This window comes from Empidonax traillii, unplaced genomic scaffold (genome assembly GCF_003031625.1).
Source record: "Empidonax traillii isolate 1590-97213 ecotype Southwest subspecies unplaced genomic scaffold, ASM303162v1 scaffold621:size378804, whole genome shotgun sequence".
NCBI classification, from domain to species: domain Eukaryota; kingdom Metazoa; phylum Chordata; class Aves; order Passeriformes; family Tyrannidae; genus Empidonax; species Empidonax traillii.
The window spans coordinates 237,762-263,124 of NW_020955814.1; the positions used below are offsets into that span (position 1 = coordinate 237,762).

A 25,363-nucleotide genomic window follows, 5' to 3' on the forward strand; every position below is an offset into this window, starting at 1 on the left:
CACAGAAGCCTGCTTCTTGATAACTGCAGCTCACCACAGGCTGTTGTGGTGGGTTGACCTTGGTTGGACACCTATTACTCCCCTTCCCAGTGGAACAGGGGAGACAGTAGGGTGGGAAAAAACAACTCATGGGTTGGGACAAGGCAGTTTATTTAAAGCAAAAACTAAAGCTGAGCTTGCGTGCGCAGAAGCAAAAGATAACAGAATTATTCTCTACGTCCCATGAGCAGCGACGGTCGGCCACCTCTGAAAAGGAGCGTGTCAGTACACGTGACGGTTCCTCCTCACGCAGCCAGTACACAATGAATGCCCCCCTTCCTGCTCCTTGCCTTAGCTTTTATATCTGAGCTGACGTCAGGTGGTTTGGAATATCCCTTTGGTTGATTTGGGTCAGCTGCCCTACTTGGTTCCTCTCCCAGGATCTTGGCCTTGACTGAAGAAGGAATGTTACAGTGTTGGTGCTGTGCTCAGCAGTAGCCAAAACACCAGTGTGTTATCAACACCTTTCCAGGTACCAATGCAAAGCACAGCACTGTGAAGGGCTACTGTGGGGGAAATGAACTCCAGCTCAGTGAGATGCAATACAGCTGCTTATACATCTGACTAATACTTGGATTCAAAAAAGTGGCACCTACTGAATCCAATTAAAGAGACAGTCACTAATTCAAAGGTAGATCACTGTATTTTTGCATATAGACTATTTTGACAGGAAACAGGACTGGATTGCAAAGAACCTGGAAATTAATGAAATCCTAGAAACAGGAGACACAGCAACATATGCCTACCACTGACCAGTCACCCTGGCCAGTGACCCTCTAAGCCCACATGCAACATGAAGCAGCTACATGGTACAAAACCAACACCTTCCTGCCAATCTTGCCCAGACAAGCAGCAATCTCCCCAGTGAGAAGTTAAGGTAGAATGGATATAACTTTACAAAACTGGGTGTTACAAACAAATCTGTAATTATCACAGGTTAGAGCTAAAGATGAAAAATGAACAAAACCCACAAAGAAAGGAGGACATCTGAACAGCTAACTTTATTTAAATTAGCTCATGTAACTTTTCCACCAGGGCATCCACAAATAAGCATGCTCCAACTTCCTGCTACCCTCTGGATGCAGCTTCTGAAAAGTCAAAATCAGGTTTCACCTTTTGTTTGAATTACTTGAACTTCTTTTAAATAATTTCCTGCAAGTTTCCCCAACAGTCATATTTAAATAGTTTTCACCTAAATCAAGTCAAAGGGACCTCAGACTACTTAGTCAAATTCCAGTACCTACCGTCACCTTTTTAATACATTTGCATCCTTTCAAATGTCTCACTGGCAGCAAATGGATTGATTGGTATTAATTCAGCAGACCTGACTGCATATTTGTAGCTCATGATAACCTACAGCCACTCCTCCAGGTTGCCACAAACATTTATGTTATTGGAACAGTTGGCACAGAAGGCTTGTTAAAAGACTTCAGTTTTGTTTGTTCCTTGTAAGAGTCCAAACATCAGTTCCCTGTGTTCGTGCTTTCAGTAAGCAACTCACCTAAGACTTCCTCAAATACTGAAGCTAAATTAAAGTTCAGAAGTTCCCGAGAGCCTGCTGTTCTGAAATACTGCAGGAAGAGGCAGACTGTTCTTGAATAACTTTAGTGTTTGCAAACACGCAAACAGGACATAATAATTCCCCCGCATTTTAATAGCTATTTAACAATTAGTCTTGTAAAAAGACTACCTAAGTTACATTTCCACAGGCTTGCATGGACTGTAGTATCCCTCAGGCAGCATTAGAAGCTTAAAACCCTGTATTTGTAAACATTTTCTCTTTCCAAGTCTGTGAAAGGATATCAGAAGATTTTTTCCAGTGTTAGAAATATAGCTCAGTAACTATATAGCTAAAATAGGATTACTTTACAAAGACAACATGAATGACAAAAATATTTATGAACTGTGTTTATATAAACATATTGGTTTGTAAACAAGTTGACAACATTTACATTAAATACTGAGAGAAAACTTCAAACTAGACAATTTGCATTAAAGAGAAAAATATGTTAAAAATTATTTGCATCTTAATTATTCCATTAGTTATGACTAAATCAGGCACCTGGCAGTTTCAGAACTGAACTGTACTAAAACACTGCAACAGTGCTTAATATTGTAATTTACACTAATGATTTCCTCTGACAGAGTAAAAGCCACCTCATAGTTACCTGAGGATTCCCACGGTAACTCAGTGGGCATAACAGTAGGAAAATTACTTGTTTTTCATGGACTGGGAACTCACCACCTACGTCAATGTTTTTGGCATACTTTAGAGGACAGTCTCTTATTAGCTATAGTTGTGTATGGACATCCCAGAAATACCAGCAAAACTAATGCAAAAATCAAACTCTTCTGAAAGTATAAATCTTATCCAAATATTTCCAGCAATATTTGCACTGTTTTGCAGGATTTTAGCTAGTTTTATTTATGAATAAAAAAGTCCTACATGTTAAGCATTAAAGCATTTAACAAAAGTTAACAGAAAAGCATGATGAATTATTAAATAGTTACAACAGTTCCTCAAATTATACATCAGAAATTTACATATACGTTTAATCATAAAACAATATTTTCTATATATTATTCAAACTTAGCTTCAGTATTTTTTCTCATTTAACAGTGATACTCAAAGTGATATTCAGGTTTTTTACCCCTTTAAGTGAGCACACATTTCTTCTATTTTTACAGGTGCAAGGATGCTTATTTGGATACAACTTCCACATGGGTATGACTTTCAACTAACTTTAAATTACACTTTTTTCATCTTGAAGGCAAAAGCATATCAATGGTAATAAACAGACAGTTCATCATCACTCATGTCTGAATCATCATCATCCACTTCACCTTCAATGATCGATTTCTTGCCTTTGCAGCATGAAACAATTAATCCAATTAAAAAGACCTGCAAATTCAAAGTAAGTAGTAAGAGTTACAGTTAATTCCATTAAAGGGCACATAAGGGCAATATATGTAAAACAAAATGGCAAGGTGGTGACGCAAATGATGCAATGACAACTACTGTAAATTATCCAACTTGATTTAGTGATCTCTAAAATACTTACTGCAATGAATGCCCAGTTCCCAAAGTAATAGGCAGCACTGAAGAACCAAAACTTATGAAGAAAGAGGTACGTCCGAGTGACAATACACTGATCTAAAATGAAAGGAAATAGTACTGATTAACACAGAACAACAACAAAAAAAACCCAGCTAACCCAAATATAATAAGATAATAATTTAGCAGTTTTCAAGAGTATTCAGATCTGCAGAACAATTACACTCATTAAATCTCATTGACTCTCCTCTCCCACGACAGTATAGAAGACCAGCATTTGTTGTTACAAGGAGTGACTGTGACAGGTAACACTAAGTTACAAGTTACACAGGTAACCCCATTATCACTGCACACAATTTCTCCTGCAGATGTGTCAGTTATTAACTAGAATCTGTTCAAATAGAACTCGCTTCCCATTTTAGATAAATCATAGCCATAAAGAGATGCAAAGCAGAGTCTGGATTAAACATACTTTTCAGGACTCTGAAAAAAAAGTCATGTTTCCACCAGAACTGCATAAGCTTTGTAAATCATCGCCAAGAACAATGTTGAGTCATGTAGGCCAAAAAGCCCCAAGAAGTACTGAGACTTCTGCAATCCAGACAGCAGGGGCCTTATTTGTACCCAAGACCTAAAAACACGGTTAAACCTCACTTCTCTAACATGCATTTTCTGATGTGGCCGCATTTTTCCTTTTTAAGAGTCAGATTCTAACAAGATTAAGAATCAATTGCCAAGGCATTTTCAACACTGCAGACAGGGAGCATAAAGGCTTGCATGGGACACTGAACACATGCCACGGTGGCCAGCAGGACACATGAGCCAGGTGAACCTCTCCGGTGCAATGAGTGCACTGAGTTTATGCTAAGGTATAACATGGTTTTTTTCCTTATTTACTATGCTTCAAAACCCCACCTCTAAAGCCCATTTCAAAGCAGGAACTGGTGTCCAAACTTGAACACTCAAGAAAGTAAGCAATATAAATAGCTTGTTCTTCCCTCAGTTTGAACCATAGGTTTGGAAATATTCCCCAGGTACAGCTCAAGTACAGAACTTCCTGTCTTCTAAAATTCTGAGTGATATGCTGCTTATATAGTTACACAGTTTACCTTTCAGCAGCCATCTAAGTAAGAAATTCAGGTAAAGTGAAGACGCTTCATAATTGCATATAGTATTGTCAATACCATATGCAGCTCTCCAGCTGGTTATTTGAATTAAAAACAGCTAAAAGACTTTCAGATGACTCTTCACAGTAATTGGATTCAATAGGTGATGGTAAATATTTTAGAATAGTTTGACCTTGAGGAAACATTTCTATGCAATGTGTCACAAGAGCAGCTAACTAATTTTATCTATTATTTCTGAACTAATGTATTATTAACCAGGCTGACATAACACAACACTCTTAATCAACTTATTTCTCCAATTTAGAATAAATTATAATGAACAACCTGAACTAAGATAACTACTTGTTATCCAGAATGATCAGGGAGAATATTACTGGCACATCTTGATCACGTGGAACAGAAATACACAAGGGAAGTTACTAAGCCTCCAATAGATTAACTGCCACCACTTTAAAAATACAGCATATTATGTAGTGCTGACCAAGGCAAAAAGCCAAGATTCAAGATAAAACAATTTTTTAAACAAAGAATGACATGTACTAATAGTCATTACTACCTGAAGAGTCGACTGCTTTTGTTTTCAGTCCACTGATGACTCAGTTTATCAACTAGACAATGTAAGAGATTATACCCTCTGTAAATCCACAGATCAAACTGGGAGAAGAGGAGAGCAGGGACCCAACACACTAGATGGCCATATTTAGGAGACCTATTTTTCAAGTCCATTGAAACAGTCCTCAAAGTTTAACAGAGACAGAAGTCCTGTACTTGGAACAAAGAGACACTATGCAACAGTGTAGGCTAGGGGTTGACCAGACATAGCTAAATAATCGGAGAAGGTTCACTATCGGCATAGGTAAACACGGGTCTGTGAAAACATCTGCAGTTGGATGCACCTGAAAAACCTGCTGTCCTTGACCCTGCCATGGTGTTGGACCAGACCATCTCTTAAGGTCCTGTGTGTGCTTGAAATCATTACACAAAGGTAGATGTAGAGACAAAGATCTAACTAACAATGGCATTTTGGATGGAAAACCCAAAGAAAGAATGTCATCCACAGACTGATGAAGTTTACATACCCAAATTCAAGCAGAACTAGTTTTGCTTAAAATATACTCTAAACAACTGCCAAAAGAAAACCTGCATCTTTACTGTGCTAAAACATGTAAGCACTACATATTCCAAACCTTAAATGTATTGAAGACATGGCTTCAGGTATCCAAGAAGATTTATTTCAACATATTTTGCTGCCAATTATTCACAAGCTATGTTGCAAAAAGCAGCTGCTGCTTACAGTTTCTAGGTATGGCTTTGGTCACAGACCAAATTGTTGAGATGGACCAGACAAAGCAAGCTTCAGCAGTCTTCAGATACTAGCAAGTATATAAAAAGTTTTGTAATTTCAAGTTTCTCTTTCTGTTTTGTACCTGTGATCTCAATCTAATATCTTTATCAGTATTTCATAGTGTTAAGGTCACTCAAGGACTTTCAATGTCCACAGAAGTTAATGTTAATGATTGTACTTCACATATTTCCATAGCTTTCTCTGGAAACAGATTCATGGAATAGCAGCACCAGCTACCTGAGTCCCAAACACAGTATTTCTTTGTTTTCTTGTTGGTTAAACAGGGGGAAATGACTATGTTTTTTAGTACCTCTTACTCATCAGTTTCTACAAAAGTGGTTTCTTGCATATTCTATTTGAGCACATCCCCATTTATTCCATATTCTTCTCTGCTGTGAGATATATTAGAAAGTATGAGATTACAAAAGTAATAGTAACCTCATTCAGCTGTTCAGTCTGCCTTTGCACTTCACAGTCCTGCTCCTCTGTTGCTGCTACTTCACTGGTTTTACAAGCTAAACTTAATCTCCCATGCAAAGCTTTTAGAATTTTTGGGTTGTGGTATCCTATACCAGTTATCTTTCCCCTAGTTAACTTCTCCCAGAAATTGCTTACATCTTCAATTCATCACTCAGCTTTCACAATAACACAAGTTTCGAAGAGCTTTACCACCACTTGCTTCTAGGTTAACTTTGCAACAAATTTACATCTTTGATCTCTTTTCAGACTGGAAAGTACACTGGAAGACACACTACTCACATATAGCAAGGATCTGAAACTATCTCCCAACTGGATGTATGTAGCTACAATAGCTGCCCACTTAAAAAGATGTGAATCACTAAGCTTCCAACATTTCAAGCTGACAGCACTTTGAAGCACTACAGTGCACTAAAAGCATGAGTATCAAACCACTCAGATGTTAAACAACAGTTTGCAGATCTTAAAAGAGTGTAGACAGCTATGTCTAACACACATGCACAAAAAGCTGCCTTTGGTGTGGACTTTCTTTGCTTAGCTGGAAGTGGTAGTGAGATGGCACCTAAAACAGACCCATAGAGACCAAAAGTCTAGCTGGATAAAGTCTAGTCCAAAAAGCTACCTTATTCAACAAAAGCTGCTCAATAGTTTTGGAATCTAATCCTGACAAAGCAAAAGATTGAGCAGGCTAAGGAGGAGCCAGTTACTTGGAAGCCAAAGAGTAATGAAGAGCCTGGAAAAGCTATTAGGGACAAGCTATCATTTAGAAGGCAAACTGCTTTATTCAGTGCTTCAAGCTGCAGAAAATTTGTGATATGAGACTTCACATGGTTTATTTGCAAATCAAGCACAACCTGACATAAAACTAAACATCCAGAAAAGTGATGTAGTCACTGTAAATAAGTCTGGTTTTATAACAAATAGTCAGATCTGATTTTGTAACAAAGATTACAAGCCTGGATAACCAACAGCTATTTGTAGTTACTTTACACTACATGAACAATTGCAACAGTCACACAACTTCTTGATGATAATTACATATTATGAGTGTTTACATTAAATGGCTTGAGAATTTGCCAGTCCCACCAGGGCTAGCAGGGCTTTATAGCATAAAGAGTCTTCCAGTAAGATTCTCCAAGATTCTGTGCTGAAAAAGAAAAAAGTTTCTGAATGCTAAATAACAAGAACCACATCCTACTGAGCAATCTGGGTCACATAACTATTTTTTCCAACAGTCAGATTTAAACAAAGTGACTTGGATGAACAGGATTTGAATTCATGTATGAATGCAGGGTGCTGCTGTAAAAAGAGAGTTCTGGATCTAGAATCAACCAAACACAAACAAACTTTACCTAAACATAACAAAAGTTTTCACCACTTCCCTCTACACACTCAAAGAGTCTATCAGTCCTCTTTTGGCCATTTTAAATTTGGAGTTCACCTTCGCACAGTTATGGTATTATAATGCAAAACTGCACCTAGCTATAAGGCTTCTATTTCACTTTCTTTACAGAGATTCTGTGAGGGTGCCAAGATTTGCATGTATTAACAGACGAGGTGAAAACCATTTAATGAGATTTGAAGAGCTAAACCTGTTAATCTCATTTTTCATAATTTCAAAGGATAAGTTGATTTTAATGTTTGTTAAATATCTCCAAGTGAAGAAAATACTAATTCTACAAGGCCATGTGTATAGTGCAAAGGTACAGCATTAGCCACTAACTTAGATCTGAAGCCATGTTAATTCCCATGAGATAATACCCACTTTCTACAGGGAAGCAATAAACCCCTATTCAGCCTGCTGAAGAAAAGTGTTCTGGGCATTTTTATTGAAACTAAACACCTTTTGAAACACTGTGTACAAACACTGGCCAGATGTGTTTAAACACAAGCCATAATTGCTACTTCTTGCCTTTTAAAATCCTAACTTAAATCTGAACTTCTGCATTTCCTGAGCCTCCCTTCAGGAACTAATGGCAAATTACTCTTATTTTAAAGAGCTAGCTAGTGACAAGCGACCAAGGCAATACCCTAAGGATGAACACGGATGCAAAATTCCAGAAAGCAAGCAGTGGACAGCATAACCTATCATTTCCATACTAATCAAAACCTTTTGTCATATGATTTCTACTGAATACAGTCATACTATCTTCAGATTATTACTTAAAGAAGGATGTGTCCTGTGGAAAGAAGAATTCCTTGTTTTCCCTATCCTGAGATAATGCTACATGAAAAGAACTTGGAAAATGGGAAGAAAGAAGATACTTCAACAAAATTACCTTGATCTCTTTATATCCATACAGAGTACCTCATATTCTGTCTGCAGACAGAAGTATTTACAAGCAGCTGACACTCAAAAAAGCATTTAAACAAAGAAGAGCAACTTTGCATGCTGGAATGCCTTCCTTATTCTCTGGAGAAGAAAAAACAATTATGACTATGATTAAAGAGCCAAAAGACCCAATGCCAAGTTATTTTAAATAAGAAGCTGGATGTGAATTTGTGATTTTTTTTTTCCATCAATGATACTCTGAAAACAACAGCTTTATTCCTGTCTTCTTTAGACACAATTTAGGATATATTTGGCTGCAATCCAGTTAGGTTTCTCCCTCATGGTTCAGAAAGGATTTGCCCAGTCCAGTGTCATTCATCCAGCTTAGCTGCAGGACATGTCTTAGACAGTGAAAAAGACCATCTCCATGAATTGATCCTTTCTAATTCTATTGGGAAAACCATATTTGAAGACAGACAGGAGACATCTGTATGAAGTGTCACTAGCTACAGTTATAGATCACCGTTTAAATTTTCTGCATGGCTGTTCTTGAGCATGTTATGGAGTGAGTTTATCAGCTGTCTGCACCAAGATAAAGATTATTTGATTACACCAGCAGAAGTAGCTTCTAACATTGCATTGAAAATATTTCCAATACATACTGCAATTAATGTTTCTCAGGGACTGAAAGATGTGGTGGAATTGCTACTCAGAGAGGTCAAATATGATGTCTTCTTTTGTTAAGAGAACTGCCTTTATTAAAAAGGCAGTTTTGTGGACAGTGTTGGAAGGTTTCTTACTCAAAGTGTACTTGTTTTCAGGAATGGATGCATACCCCTCAATGCTTTTCAAGGAGCTTCAATTCTTGTTCCAAAGTACTGATAATATTAAAGCATTTTACTTGACTGTTGGGCTTAAATCCAAGAGGAAACAGAAGTAGCATGTAGATTCAAGAAGAAAGTGTGCAATTACTTTACTGCCATTTAACATTTCAGAGTATTTAGAAAATGCAGCCTCATTTCTCTCCAGTTATGATTACTGGGAGGGAGAAGAGGGGTAGTTCATGTCTGTCCACAGTGGTGGACTGCAGAAAAAATTGCAGGAATTGTTGTTTCTACAACTGAGTGTCAACGAACAATGCACTGCAAAAAGATACTTATGGCACTCTTAGCTGCTTATATTGTTTAAAGCTGCCAAACAGGGCTTTCTGTTGTCAGACCTGCACCATTGTGCTTATTTATATTGAGTATTTATGGTTATAGAGGACTTCACTAGTGTTACGCACAAATAGAGACTCAGGGGAAAGTATTAGTAAGGTCATTCACTAAAGTGAAAGGAAACTGGAGAAAGTCCTCACTAAAATCATCATTTAGGCTTTATATGAAACATTTTGTAACTCTGCAAATTAATTAATTTAAAACAACAATTTGCAAGTGGTAATCTATAGTCTACACAGCTCTTCATATGAAATTACTAATATTACCTAATATTGTAGGTTCTGAGCAATTTGCTTTTAGTTTCCCTTTGCATGTGTCCCGATTTTTCTAAAGGAGAAACAAAGAACGTGCTTCTGTTTTGGCATCTGTCTTTGGGGCTCCTCTCCAGCTTGAGCAATGTCTACATCTAATCTTTATTCTGGCTAAAATAAAGCCTGGGATCCTGAACTTCTTGACTTCTAGCTAAGAAGTGTGTTAGAAGGCGGCACAGATCTAGTTAACACAGTAAGACCTTCTCAGTTCAAAGCCTTAGAAACGGAGATAATCCTTCTTTCCCACTTTACATGTATCTCCAAGTCAGTGTGGGCCTATGAAAAAGGCACAGCAGATAAACTGTACCCAGCATTTTTAGGAGGTGTTGGGTTCATTTCACCAGTGAAAGAAGTGAGAGAATCCAAGGGGGATTCACAGCCTGTTATGCATTTAAGGTGCATGATGCTAAAAAAAAAAAACAAAAAACAATGTGGGGGGTTGTTTTTGTCCAGAACAGGGTAGAGAGTGTTTATCAGATATCATAACTAAGGTTGGGAAAAAGCTTTTATATAGCCTTGCAGCTGAGTCATTGCTCATTTACATTAAATCTCATTAACCTGTTTAGCTAAACCCATACCAAGCTTTCAGTGCATTAGTCCAGGTGAAAGTCTTAATCAAAAAACTGAACTCCTTTGCTTGACCTTATGCTCAACTGAACAGCTGGCATTAGGCCTTGGAAACAACAAGCAAAGGAGATATTTGTCCAACTGTATCAAACACTGAAAATTAAAGTCTTGCCTATAACAAATTTATTAAATTTGCTGCTACAAAAGACTACTTAAAAAGCTTTTAAAAAGTCTAATTTACCCAGAACACATAACTCTTGTGCAAGATGCTAAAATATAACTAAAAAAAAAAAGATACTTTGAGTTGTAATATTCACCCTATTGTTTTTTGGCTTCTGTTCTGTTTTGAGCAGTTACACGATTGCAGCCTTTGGTACAGAGTATAAAAGATTCACCTCCTGCATACCAGGAGTAGAGACGAGTTTTGCTGCATAAAAGCAGGTAATATAATGATAAAACACCACAAATTATATATCTAGCTATAAATACTTGAGAGTACATTTTTATAAGATGGCATTTTAACTGTCTTAAGTTTCCCCAGGAAGTGTAACTGTCCTTTTGACCAAGCCAGACGCGGGTTTGAAATATATCTGTAGGAAACACTGCCCATTAAAGCCTGGAGTTTTAATAACATCAAAATTTTTGAGAGCATTAGCTGTTACAACAAAATCAGATCAGGTCTATTCTACCACCTCAGACAGAAAAAAAAAAAAAAGATCTACTTAGTAACAGCAAGTAGAGATCATATCTATAACATCTATTCAATAACATAGTAGATTGCTATAAGCTGATTTATCAGCACAGACAATAAAAGGTCGTAGTTTGTTTCATGTTTAAGGAAAAACACCTGTTAAAATTAACTCAGTTTAAACAGAACAAAATAAAGTACAGAGAAGACAAATCAATATTTGTATTTAGTTCCAGTTCAATGCTTTATATAAACCAGAAAAGGCAATTCAAACTGCGTTTGACAACCTTTATATTAAGTTAAAGTTATTTGCACCCCTTTTTGCCCATGTCTAATACCCTTAAAAACAAGGAAAATTGAATTAAAAAGTATATTTCTACCTCTGGAATAAGTTTCACTTGTTAAGATACCGTCTGATCACAGAAAAGAATAGCATCTAAAACAGTTATTTTCATTTGTTTTGTTACCAGGCATTACAAATGGCAGGTATTTCAAGGCAAGCACTAGATTTTCACTTCCTAAAACTGACTGGATGAAATAGTGAATAAAGTGTCTTCACTAACACAACTTTTTTTTTTAGTATTACAAAATAAAATTTTCTTTCATTTATAAAAACACTCAAATGGCCTGACTATCATCTGCAGTTAATACAACTCCACTATAGCCTCCTCCTCAACACATTAATGTTCACATTTAGGAAATACCCATCCATCTTCTACTTCACTAGGTTAGCACAGGACAGCATATCAACACCTTCTTCACCTCTTCCCTATTAAGAAGGGGGAATATGACTTGAAGATCTCCATCCACTGCAACAGCACGTTAATGATGATAAACCAAAGCCATCATTTACACAGACTAACTCTTGCATTAAGCACATCAGGTGACTAGTTTTAAGTAACAGCCATATTGCCTACATTAGTTAAAGTAAATTAGGAGAGAAAATCATAGTATTAAAGGTACTCAAAAAATCAAGTATGGGTTCAATTTCGTAAGTTTAGAGGAACTGGGGTTGGACTGAAATAATTAAGCAACAAAATTGAGGAAATCAGACTATTTTCTCTCACAAAAGTCAATGCCACTGAGTATATTCTTCTCCTAGCAAATACTAGCCAAGTCAAGAAGCTGTTCACAAGAAACAAAAACCTAATCAACTTGGTCAAAGTGATCTCATTTCGAAAGACAACAGATGTTGTTCTTCTAAATTCTTCTAAATAGAAGTTTCTATTTTTAATCACAAAGATACAGCAGCTTATATGTGAGTTAAACAACTATATTTGTCAAAACACAAAACCACTTGAAACGACATTAAGTCTAAAAATAGCAATCAAAAAAATGGATGAATGATTTTAGTATGGGGGAAGACAGGAGATAAATCCATGGCCCTTGAGAAATGCTATGAACTACCAGGAGCAAGACTAACACATACATACTGAATTTAAAGATAGTGTAAATACAAGGGAACCACCTTGCAAAAGAGACCATGGCCTAACACTACAAACAAAGAACTTAATGGTCCAGTTATCTCCACTAGTTACAAAAATAGTTTAAAATTAAGTACTATCTTGTCCAATAACACAAGTAGGAAAAAACCTGAGGAGCTGTTAAGATCTTCTAGAACCAGTCAAAAACCAGGAGTTACAGAATACTGATAATACAAAGAGAACACAGGACAACTATTTACCTTTTCTATCAATAACAAACACTGTAACATTTTATAAGTATATACATGCACACATAATACAACTGCTCTTCATATAGAGGAGCTGAAAGTTTGCCAGAGTAAGAACAACTGAAAGCTTGGGTCTGAAAAAATCTGGACCATTGTGAAGGCCATAAATATTTTGCTGAGATCAAAGCAATCAATATAATTGATTGTGACCTTAAAGAGCAATATCATTATTACAATGGCTTGTGCAATTCAGACTGTTTCAAACTGAAAAAACTGTTTATATGCAGAGGGAAAGGAAGGTGAAAGGTAACACTGCAAAAAACAAATCCAGTGTGATTTCAATTATTTTATATTTTTTTTAAGGAAACCAGGCTAAAATTCATTCACAGCTTTACTCAACTTTCAAAGACAACACCAAATAAAATGTTACTAGTCTCTCTAAAAAAAAAAAATAAAATCAGCATTAAGACCTGCATAGATGGAAAGTCAAGGAACACTCCAGAATTACCTATCTGCTTGATAGTCACTACTCACGGCTCCAGAATATCCATAACATATCTTCTGCCCAAAGGTCAAAAAGGGACGGTTAGTAACACAAATGAGCAGGAGTTATACTTTGTATTATAAGGAACAATAAATTTGGAGGATTACAGGAAAATAATTTAGGAAGTCTGGTTCCACTGGTATTGTTGCTCATGGAAGAGCCCATGTCTACCTATTTATAAAAATTTCATAATTCTCTTACCTGTAAAACTCCACTGAGAATTACCAGTTCCACTGATTTCAGATCTTAGTTTTCCTGAGTACGTTGAGAAATTGAATAGAATACTTGTCTGGACATTTCTACGGTAAACATATACACTGAAGTGACACTTCCCATGCTAAGCTATTCACCACCTGGGATTTATGTTCAACATCTTGTACATGTACACTAAAGCAAATGAGAGATTTTTAAAGCTAAGTGGAATGCTCTGTTGGCCAAGGGTTCTACTAAAAATAGTAATTTCTTCAAATGAATCAAGTAAGCTTTAAGCAAGCTATTTTTTGGACTTAGCTATATATCAAAGCTTATGATTAAATATATTAGACCAAAGCAAATGAAAACCATGAAGAGAGAGATTGAGTTACTTATTACAAATGACCACACATGTATCACATTAGAAATGCAAGAAATAAATATATCTAACTTACCTTCAGGTGCATCTGCATCACAGTCTTTAGATACAAATGTCACATTCCTTGGCTGGCCATCAATTGTCTGATTACTCTGCATTATAAATATGGAAAATCAGTCTACAACTAATACTCTTCCCATGATAGCACCCAAATCAAACATTTCCAAGTAAGTTTTTAATTTTATTGAAACTGCCTTGACAAAACTCTTACAGTACTTAAACAGATTGTTTTTTGAACAGTATATGCTGAGTAAGATGTAAATGGTAAAACATGAACATTTTTAAATATCCTTTCATTTTAAAAAAATATACCTTGTATTCTTTTTGAAGACAAAAAACAAACTTAATCTCTGAAATTAAACCTTTTAACTGTCCATAAAAAGAATTTGAAACTGAACTTTGGTGCTAAAGACACCATGAAAATGTTAGACTTCCATAGTGATACCAAATGCAATTCCCTTCTGGTCTAAAGGCCAGATGGTAATATCCAAAATACTAGACAGCCAGAGTGGAAAAAGACAAATTACGCTGAAGTGAACAATTTAGAACCCAAATGTGCCTGTTTAAGTGGCCCAAATCTTTAGAAACCCAATCCTTTCAGAGACTAACATGAATTCCTTACATACTACATTTTTGAACAATCAGTGAATAATTTCAGCAGAGTCCAATGCAAATCCTTTGCACTACATTGATTTCTTCATACATTAATTCACTTTAAAGGGTCTACCTACTTTTCCCTTCATAATTTTCTAAACAGAAAGCTTTATAAAGAAATCAGTAATGGTCAACACCTTTTCTCCTTCAGACTGAAGAAAATATTCCTTAAAACATACCAGCAATCAGTACGAGCTGGTACAGCAAACTGTCTCTCTGACAGCTTAATTAAGGTTTATCAATATTAAGCAAACACAGCCTTCACTGTGAACATTCAAGAGAAACAACCAACTGTCTATCCTAAAGGATCCTTTAGGATCGCAACAGTTTATATGTCCAGTTAATTTTGATTCATGCAAAGACAAAGAAGCATGGAGACCACTACTGCCTTAAAAAATATGGATCCAAAATGAGTATGATTAGTCACAGGAATTAGAAGCTTAAGTGGAACCAAAAGTAGGAGGACAATGCGTAGATAGAAACAATAGGATAAAAACAGAAGACATGAAACTTCAGTTATTCAGTGTACATTTAGTAATGGCCCATCTCCAGGACGTATTCCAGCTGGCTGTCACCATTACAGCTTACACTGCTCAGAGGGCTTCTTTCAAAGAACAGCACTGTACCTTGTACAATTATACAGGGCACACAAAACCCACAGAACAATCAACCACAACATAGCCATTTCAAATATTTCACCTTCGTAATCTTTATTTACTTCAGCATTTTAATAGTAGGGTTTTTCAAATACAACCTATGGGCTTTCTTTGATAACATCTATGCTTTTTCGTAGGTCTTATATACCACTGTTCACCATGAACACTCCTGTGATTTAAGACATTTTTAGCCCAGGTATTGCCAGAGGAGAACTCTAGTGTTCTGTTATCCCATCTAGTTCAAGGCTGAAAGCCAGAGGCATCAAGGACAAGCATGAGACAAAACCAAGTACAGTAACTCAAGCATGTGTGTTGGAAGAGGTGACACATTTTGGATACTTAAGAAAATAGCAAGCTATCATATAACAAGTTAGGTTACAGCCTGTAACACCGACATAATTTGCTCCTGCTTATATTCAGGATCAATAAATCAAAAAGATCTGTTGGCACACTTGGCCATCTAAGGGATTCTTCTGGATTCCTGCTGCTGACAGAGTCACTCAGGGTCCTGCAGTTTAGCTCCTACAAATTATTTACGTGACAGCTGAGAAGGAAAGTGACTGTTCCCCAGTTAAGGACCACAGCAGCAAAAGTATCAATGTTGCTCATGGCAAACGCTGGCCTTTTAATTCCTGTCTGGGTCAGTGAAGTCTTAAAGGTCCACTAGGTACAAGCATCAGCAAGGAATGGTCTTTCTTTCAGACAAATGCAAAATAACCTTTGGCCTAGTTGAACAGAAATAGCAATTATACTTGAGTATGGGCAAAGTTATGATTTTGCTAGAAAGCTGAGAAGGTGGCCTGGATGTGGATAGAACTCTGTGAACGGTTATGAAGAGACTCATGGCTGATTAGCAGATACTACAAATTGTCTTAAGAGGTGAACCCAAGCTATCCCTGGTGTGTGAAGAGCTATGAAAGTTGACCAAAGCTCTACACAGAGACTCAGTTGGTAAGGGCACTGTATCCAAAAGAAACTTTCAAAAGTTTTCTACAGACAGCATAGCTCAAGACACTTTTGATGAATTGGGGTCACATGCTCTGAACACATCAGTGGTCAGAAAGTTAATAAAGCTAGCAGCCCAGGTCTAGCTAATGTTAATTGCCTCACAAGAGCTCCACTTTTCCACACATATTCACTTAAAAGGAAAAATGGACAGCATTTACAAATTAAAAAGTTCTTGTCAAGAGTAACAGTCTCCAAAGGAAACAGTTCAAAATTTAAAGAGGAATTTAACCTAATGCCTTACTATAGATTTTGGTTACAAGTTAGTTTGACAGGTTACCAGACTGGGAATTACTGTAGAGCAAAGCAAAGGGAGAAGTGCTCTTGCATGCCGTCTGTGAGCCACCAGATTGCAATATACATGTTTATCAGCCCCATCCACTAAGCTGACTTAGAATAATCCTCAATTTTTGCTTGTTTTTGTACACAGTGCTGGTTATCAGTGGTGTTACTTTAAATGATGAAATTGACTGTGGTGTGTGAGCACAATGAAAACCTGGACTGTCCAAGTGAACTGGTACATACAGGTCACATCAGGAAGCTTGCCATATACAGTTCACTTGCCCCACTCCTGTGTATGTTCCTGGATATTCCTACATCCATAACGACCAATTTATAACTCTTAAGAACCTCTTCATTGCTAACATCCACAGAAAATCTGTTGCTCCTCTTCATTCCCAGACACCATCTCTTCAAAATATAAAAATCTGACATGCAGTTGTCAGGGTAGTCAGACAGAAAATGTGTCTGGTACATTCTGAAAGACTCTTCGAGAGGATGTTGTCTGAAGACCTAACAAGTACATAACTTGGTATGCCAGAGAAGTCCAGATTTAATTTACCAGCATACTCTTTATGCCTCGTATTATTTTAACAATAAAAGCAGTTTCTACTCAAGTTGTAATATGCACTTTAAGCAAAGCTCTTTGAAGTGAAACATAAGAAGCTGAAGGTCCAGAATGGTTACCTTGCCCACAACAAGTTTAATCCTTTAAATGGAAAGTTATAGCTCTACTCAACCATTTCAGCTAATCCTTCTTGCATTGCTGACCAGGATTGTATGTCAATAGCTGTGAGAATGACACAATAGCCTTCCTACTGTTGTGCTCTATTCTCTTGATCCTCCTTAGCTACAAACTATGTATTTATCTTTGGATACTACTTGTCATAAAGGTAACATGTATGTCTTTGTTTAGTCTCAATCCTTCTGCCTCCCTCCATATACACACATTCTATTTTATTCATAAAGAAAAACAAACTGCTAGCTACAGGTTTTATTATTTTTCTCTTCAATCTTCCATGTTATCCACCAGCTTTATGACAAAAGATTCCTTTCTTGGGTCACTGCAAGGCCCAAAAACTAGTTTGGTAGGACCCTTAATAAAACTGTCCATCCCACCCTTACACCCACAATGGCTCTGCACTGTAATTGGAGACACACAGTCATTTTACAACATTAAAAACTGAACTGCCTTTTGCAGGACTTGAGCTCATAACTGATTCTGATATTGCTACATGATGTTCTAAGTTACATTCATAGTAAGAAAACATGCCAGGACTTCAGTGTAAACTCACCCTATAAGCAAAATGCTTTCCTAAACTTACTTAGTTTTTTGCTGCTACTACTCCAATTCCAACAAGTTGAGCCAATTTATAGATGCCTAAGCATTTTTATTTTTTATTAGTTATATCTAGCATAAAATCTAATAAAATGCATTATACTTCCTAAATACCAAATATTCAAATCCCCTACAGTGAATGTATTACTGTGCCTGGACTGATGTGAGGATGACCAATTGCCCATTACCAGAAAATTGAGATGTAAAGACAGTAGCAAAGTAGCATTTATTGAATCCTCCATTTCCTGCAGTGATAATTCTACCACATCAACTCAACACATTTAAGTTGATCAGGTTCCTCATCTCTAGCATGTTTAACACTACTCCAATTTCAACTTCTCCTTGTAATGCTTTTGTACCAAATACTCTGTATCCACTATTTAAATCAAAAGAATTGATCGTGATAAATCACAGAATCTACAAAATAGTTGCAGCTGAAGGAGGTCGGTGGGTATTTTGTTCATTTTCTTTCTTTTTAAAGTAGTGTGCTCTCCCAGAGGTACATCCTCCTGGAAAACTAACCAAAGGACTGCAAATGCTCAAAGCAGCATACAATTACTTCAATCAGATTTAAATCCCTTCTTTTAACCACTCTGGCTCAACGGTTTTGTCTGTGAAACCTAAACACCAAACAGCACACCAGGAGATCTTGACTTTATAACCAACCAGTCTACAACCTGGTCAGTTGTCTACATTTGCAAAACCAGATCTAATAAAGTCTACACCTGTAGGATACCAGACCTTAATAGACAGATGTCCATGAAACCTCTCAAGATTCTTATGATACGTAACATTGAACTTGCCCATAAATATGCAGTCTGCTGCTCAAACTAAGATGAAATACAGTAATTCAAGTCTTCAGGTACAGAAGACGAAAGACTTAAACCAAAAACTTGAAGTACACAAAAGTGCAATAACAAAAGCAGAGACTAATATTTAACTGCTTAATTCTGTAATTTTAGAGAGCAAGAACTGCATGGAGTTTCATGAAGTTAGAGAGTCCAAAGCGTCTGAGGCGTGATTAATCAGCACATACTTTGCTCCAGTCTGATGAGTTTCTATTGTTATCTTTCTCATTTCTCACAAATACGCACATAAAAACTATCATCTGTGGAATGACATGGATTTCCTTCTGTACACAGCCTTACACAATAAAAATAGTCCTCACTGCAGTCACTTAGCATACCACTTCAGAATCTAGTGGAAGCTGGCAGCTGTCTTATCAGAAAGAGTAAAGCAAAACTCAAAAGTTTCACACTGCCTGAAGATAACCTAGAAATTTAGCTGTATAATATGCAGTACAATTAGTTTCTGGCTTGTGCATTATCAACAGATCTACTAGTATTTAAAAAAAAAAAAAAACTGGCTACAAAATTCTCTTCAAAAACTGAGAATGCACCTGACTTTAAGAGTTTTTGTAAACAATACATTTTTGGATGCAGAAAATTTAAACATAAAATTAAAAAAAATTACATCTCACCTGCACCAGGTATTTCTGGCTTCCATACATTACATACTGTGGAGCAAGACTGTAAATCATGTAACTTGTATGAAGAACTATCAATAGAAGTATCATACAGAGAAATAAGAGTGCTTGAGGTCGAGTTTTTCCTCGTCTGATTTTATAAAGCTAAAACCAGAAAACAAATATTAACACAACAAAATTATTTTTTTTCCTGGAGACATTTAAAAACCTCTTTAATTCAAATAACAGTTTTAATTCTACTGCCAGAAGTGGGAGGTTGATAAAATGATCCTCCAGCAACTTAATTCCAGTGACTCAAGGCAGGTTTTCAAGGGTATTTACCTAAATTTCAAAGCACAGCTGTTCAAACAAATTAAGTACTGGTGGTATTAATGGCCTAAAACATTTATACACCAGGAGTCACAAGGAAGATTAAAATAGTGTTGCCTATCACAGACTGTGTATCCTTATAACAAAATGGGCCTTGGTTTGTCAAAGAATATTGTGCCCTTTGGTCAAGGTGGGGTGTCATCTATCACTACAGCCCCAATCAGATCTAGAAACAGAAAAAGGAGTTATGAGAGAGCATTCCCAGGCTCTGAGGAAACCTGCGCACCATAGGGTAGCTTCTTGTCCCTCACTGTTATTCTGTAGATACCACTGTACTCTCTAATCCCCAAGGGCTCAACCTGAGGGCCATATTCAGATGAAGAAGCTGGCACATGAGGGGCAAATGACAGCAGACCAAAACCAATACTGATCTCACAACTCATTATAAAAACTGATGGTCATTGTTCACAATTTGGAGTGTCACCACATGAAAAGGTGACAGTTTTAAAGGGAGAGTGGGTACATAAGCCTGGAAATATTTAACTAAGTATCACAGGCTTGACTGTCACACTATGGGACACAAAGCTGCTTTTTCAAACGCCTTTTTTTCAAATATATTATTTGCTTAATATTTAGACATGCCATATCACCACTGTACTGTTTTACTTCTTATGAAGCTAAACCTACTTGTCAAATCTGTGAGATACTGGATCCAAATCTCACTGAATTATTGATATAGGTCAAAACCAACTCCTGTGAGTGTGTGTGGGGAAGGGCTGGGCCTGGACCTGCAGGTACCTGGTAAGGCTGCCATATCACATAAGGCCTGCTGAGAGCACAGAGCCTGCAACTAAGAGGGCTGGGTCCCTGAGAGCACAGGGCACAGCTGAGGGTCCTGCAGCCGGGTTGTCAGTCAAGGCAGACCTGCCTGGCAGCCAGACCACCACACCCTGCAGCCTGAGACTGCTACAGCACAGCTCACTCTGGCCTGGAAGGCACAGACTGGATGTCCTGCCTGGGAGGGAAAACTGAACTGTATAAATACTGGAGCTCCCTCTCTCTTTTCTCTTGCTGCCCGCACCACATCAATCATTGAATCTTGTTGGTAACCATTTTTCCTCTTCTCTCTCTCCTTCTTTCTTCACTCTTGTAATCTGTTTTCTTCTTTTACTCTTTTCCTTCTCTTGTGGGTAACTTAAAACCAATGAATCGTGTTGTATTAAAGCTGGTATATCGATTGTTTGTGGTGGGGTTTTTTCTCCTGTGGAATGGGTTTTTGTGCTAGATGTTTTAGTGAAATATTTTTTCTTGATTGTATTTAACTCCTGTAAACCCTTTTGCCAAAATATCCTACTTTTCTCACTAAATTAAAATAATTTGTCTCAAGAGTGTGTGACTCTTTCTCCAGATGCAAATTCGAGGTTATAACAAACCAAAAGGCTTTTAAAAAGTCTTAAATAAAATGTAACCACTCTGGGCAGCTTATGGCTTAAAATCTGGAGTGTAACAACATCGATGGCAAATCAAGCCCTTCTAACTGCGTGCACATTTCAGATTTTAACCATAAAATTGACTAATACTTTCAGTATATCAGAATCATATGGTTTTAAGTTAGAAAAGTCAGAAGCCGAAGTGACACTGATTAAACACTTGAAAAAGAGCCAGATAACCGTACTGCTCAGACTGAAACATCAGTTTTGGTCTGATAACTTAGCAAAACAAAACACCTTCCAAAAGCAGTGCAAACTGTACACTAGGCTTCTAACACTCATTAGACATACAGACACTGGCAACATCCTGTATTTATGAAGCAGTACATAAATACATTCAATAGCACATATTTGTTAAATATCTGAATATTAGAAACTAAACTCTTAAGTCATATTTACCCTTATCCAGAAGAACCATATACCCATATTTCGAATCCCTGCCATTGAAGTGAAGATAAAGTACATAACAATAGTTGTAATAAGAATATAATCAAGTGGAAAAACCTAGAACAAAAACACAAGTAGTTAAAAAGACAAGGAAACAAGCTTTTCTCCCACTTATATCTAAATAAGTAGTTTCTACTTTTAGCATCTGTGGCAGCAAGAGTCCTATTTAAAAGTTTTACATAGCTGCTTCCAAATATAGCTAACACAGCTCGCTGCTAATAGAGCTTAGACAATTAGCTTGCCAACTGAGCATTTTTCTTAATTTAAAACTTGCACTAATTTTGAAGTGTGATACATTTTTAGGACAAGAAATACTTATTTCTTTTAAATGGAAAGTCTTAGAATGGAAAGTCCACAGTGGCAACAATCATTTTAGGACTACACAGGCATTCTATTTGTTCTTGTTGTTCTGATCATATTTGCATACAGAACTTGATTTTTATACTTATATTAGTAACAGTTTGAGAATACTGCTGCTGAAGCTACTTTTCACAGTAAGTTGCAAGCTTAGGTGTTCAACAATTTAAAAACCCTGGGAAGAATGCACTGTGCTCACCCACTGTACCAATAATAAGGAAATAACTAGGGGAGAAAAAAGCACTAGCTTATATTAAGGTTTTTCTTTTTTCTTAGTTTACCTGTGAAAAACTAGATTTGTACATGGACTTGTTGCCTTCCAACTCTAAGATAACAGTATGTTGGGTTGGTTTCAAAAACTAGTATGTTACTATAACATACAAAACTGCACAGAGGAATATATCTTTCAATGTGCAACAAACATATTACAAAGTAGAAAAGTGCATTTACTTCGCTGAAGAGGGCTAAACTATCCAGTACACCAACAACCAGAATGTAGGTAGAGCAGGGGACAAAGGTGCTTTTATTCTATGCATAGTAACTACAAGTGCTGTCATTCTCCATTGCCACCATGTTCTCATCACATCCAAGTTAAATTTCAAGCACCACCTTCTTTCCCCAGACTAGTTTCCACCCAACAAGTTTTTCATATCAGTAACTAATAACTAAAATTTAGTAAGGAAGTTGCCTCCCTTTTACTGAGCACACATGTGGACAATGTTGTTCTAAATCAATTGCTTGGGGGAAGCTTGCCTTTTGAAAGTTTACCAGGAAACAGAGGAGCATCCTTACATACATATATATATCACCAATTTTTTACTTACTCTTTGAAGAACTGGTAACAACATATTCAACGGATTGGTCAGATTAGTTCCTAAAATTATAAATCCTGAGTCGAAACCAGCCGAATGCAGAGCTTTGTCCAAACTGCAATAATCAGAAAAACTAGGTAAGTACAATGATTCTCTTCATCTTCAGTTTAATCTAAAAGGGCAACTCAAAAAAAAAAAAAAAAAAAGCAGCTGAACTAAGCCCAGAGACTGAGAGCATTCTAACATCTATATAGATAGCGCTTTGTTTTGCCACACTCATTGCACTTTTTCTGTGAAACTTATATTGATTTCCACATCTCCTCAGCATTTTAGCCTTTCTCTAGTTTGGGTCATAGAGTTTCTTTGCCTAGTTTGAAAAATTAAACATGCCAACATCTGGAACCTCTGATTAGGGTCACTCTTTGTCGAAATCCATCAGATCTGCAGCTGGCCATATTGTTTTCAAAGCCATGAAACAATTACTATGAAATGGACACCATAATAGATTAAATTATGTAACTGCAAGCCAAGAAGGGCCTATGTGCATCGAGATTCATTCAAGCAATCGTAATACTTCTGTAGTCTGAATTAAACTTCCTTAACATATATGCTCAATTTCTCTGCTTAATCAGAACAGTTTTCAGCAACGTACAGTCAACTCAAGCTGATACGTGTTCTTCCTTCAGTCTGCTTTATCACATTTTGCTCAGTTTCAGTATATACTATTATAATGAGAAATGCAGCTCTAATGACAGAAATGTAAGACAGCAAAGAAGTGGGCTGTCACTTGAAGCAAACCACCCCAATTCTGATGACAAAAGTAGAAACTGGGTAGTTTAAGTGGTTAAGGAAAATGCTGAAATGTACTTACTTCGACAAGAACAGAGAGACAGTGAAGAGCAGTGCCACAATGATGAAGAATACTCCCCACACAATCTAGAGGTAAAAATTAAAAGCAATGTAACAGAAAGTACTTTCAGTTGATGCAAGAAGTGAAGACTTGTCTAAGTTTCAGTAAGTGACTAATGAGCTTGGACCACTTCAGAGCTTAAACACAAAACTTTTACTATGTTAAAGACAGTTCATGTCAATTATATCACATTCTGTAGTGCAATACACAAGCCTACCCCCAAATCAAAAGTGTCATTAAGAGAAAAGAGATGACACACTACATCAAACGTACACAGTGTTCAGCAGAAAGCACAACCTGTACTCACTACATCACATGGGAAATCTTACCTATATACATGCATATAGCTTTATTTAAGGTAATCAGAGATTGGTGCCTTGACCACCTACACCTGTGTGCTCATCTTTCAAAAGGAGGCAACCTGTGCATACCTTACAAGGAACATCTCACCTTTCCCAAGGCAAAGCTCCCTTCTGTAATGCTACTCCAAAACACAGTGATCAAAATCACTTGGAGTTGGTTTTTTATAAAACTCAAGTAACCAAGCCCAAGTGTCAGGTCTTGATTAAAAACAAAAGGAGAGGGTTTTTATTATGCCAACCAAATATAGCACTTGAGCCAGGGATTCATTCTCTAAGCCACCCTCAACCATTGTTTTTCCTGGGCTATAAACTAGTTCAGGAAACTGTTCGCCACTTTGACAGGTTTTCTCCCTCAGAATCTTTTCTTCGGGGAGGTTAGAGGATGGCACAGAGAAATGAGCCCAGACAGCAAACCTGTTCAGTTACAGTTCCAACAGCTTCACTGTATTTTCCCAGAAACCCTAATCATGGAATATGATCAAGTAAGCATGCTAAACTTCCTGAAACAATCATGTTTTGAGATAGCTAGACCTGAGACCTAGACAGACTCATTTCCAAATTGTATATGCAGGAACACAGTGCATGGTCTTCCACGTGAATGGGAGAGTTTCACCATTTAAATTTTATTAGCTCCAAAACTTGGCACACAGCCATCATGAAGAGGTTAAGAACTTTGTTACAGGTGCTCATTAAGGATACTCAGAGTTACAATGCTATTATTGTTCATTAAATTCTGAAAATAAACTTCCATTTGTGAACTCAAAATATTGGAACATCACTTCTAAAACAACTCCAACTATATAGGCCTTATTAGGAGTACATTTAGAAACTAACATCAAGGTAAGCATTAACTTGTGCATTTCCACATAATAAGGTGTACTAAGATTTTACCTCTCCATAGCAAACTCCCACTAGGTATTAGCTGTACAGGAAATAGATGTTTAAAACCAATTGAGGCCAAGAGTCTTAATTGTGCATTACTTCATTACCTTCTGCCAGCTACGGCCACTAGACTGGTATCCATATTCCCTCTGGAATATGCTTGTCTTCTGAAGTGACATCTAACACTTAGATAGATCATCAAAAAAAAAAAAAAAAAAAAAAAAAAAAAAAAAGAAAAATCACTCCTTTCCCCATTTTACCCTCTACTCCAGTCCAATTAAAATACAAGATTTAGAGGCTAATACTAAAAAAACAAAAGAAAAAAACTACCAAAAAAAAAAAAAGCCAAACACAAACAAACAAACAAAAAAACAAAGAGAAAACACTTCATTCTCCCTAGGTTCATCCCATATGTCCACAGCACTATTAA

General features: G+C 36.8%; 1 protein-coding gene across 2 annotated transcripts in view; it reads right to left on the minus strand.

The window, feature by feature from the left end:
• Nucleotides 1-1,021: 1,021 nt before the first annotated feature.
• LMBRD1 (LMBR1 domain containing 1) overlaps nt 1,022-25,363 on the minus strand; it is a 71,054-nt gene continuing 46,712 nt past the window's right edge. The window contains exons 10-16 of one of the 2 annotated variants that reach the window (XM_027898765.1): nt 23,651-23,715; nt 22,792-22,894; nt 21,563-21,667; nt 19,359-19,508; nt 13,962-14,037; nt 3,102-3,193; nt 1,022-2,941 (exon numbers count right to left, since the gene is read on the minus strand). In XM_027898765.1, the coding sequence (XP_027754566.1) occupies nt 2,822-2,941; nt 3,102-3,193; nt 13,962-14,037; nt 19,359-19,508; nt 21,563-21,667; nt 22,792-22,894; nt 23,651-23,715 (711 nt within the window). In that variant the 3' untranslated portion in view covers nt 1,022-2,821. Of the gene's footprint in view, nt 2,942-3,100; nt 3,194-7,028; nt 7,191-13,961; nt 14,038-19,358; nt 19,509-21,562; nt 21,668-22,791; nt 22,895-23,650; nt 23,716-25,363 lie in introns of those variants that run through there. The other variant, XR_003572875.1, reaches the window with a different exon arrangement.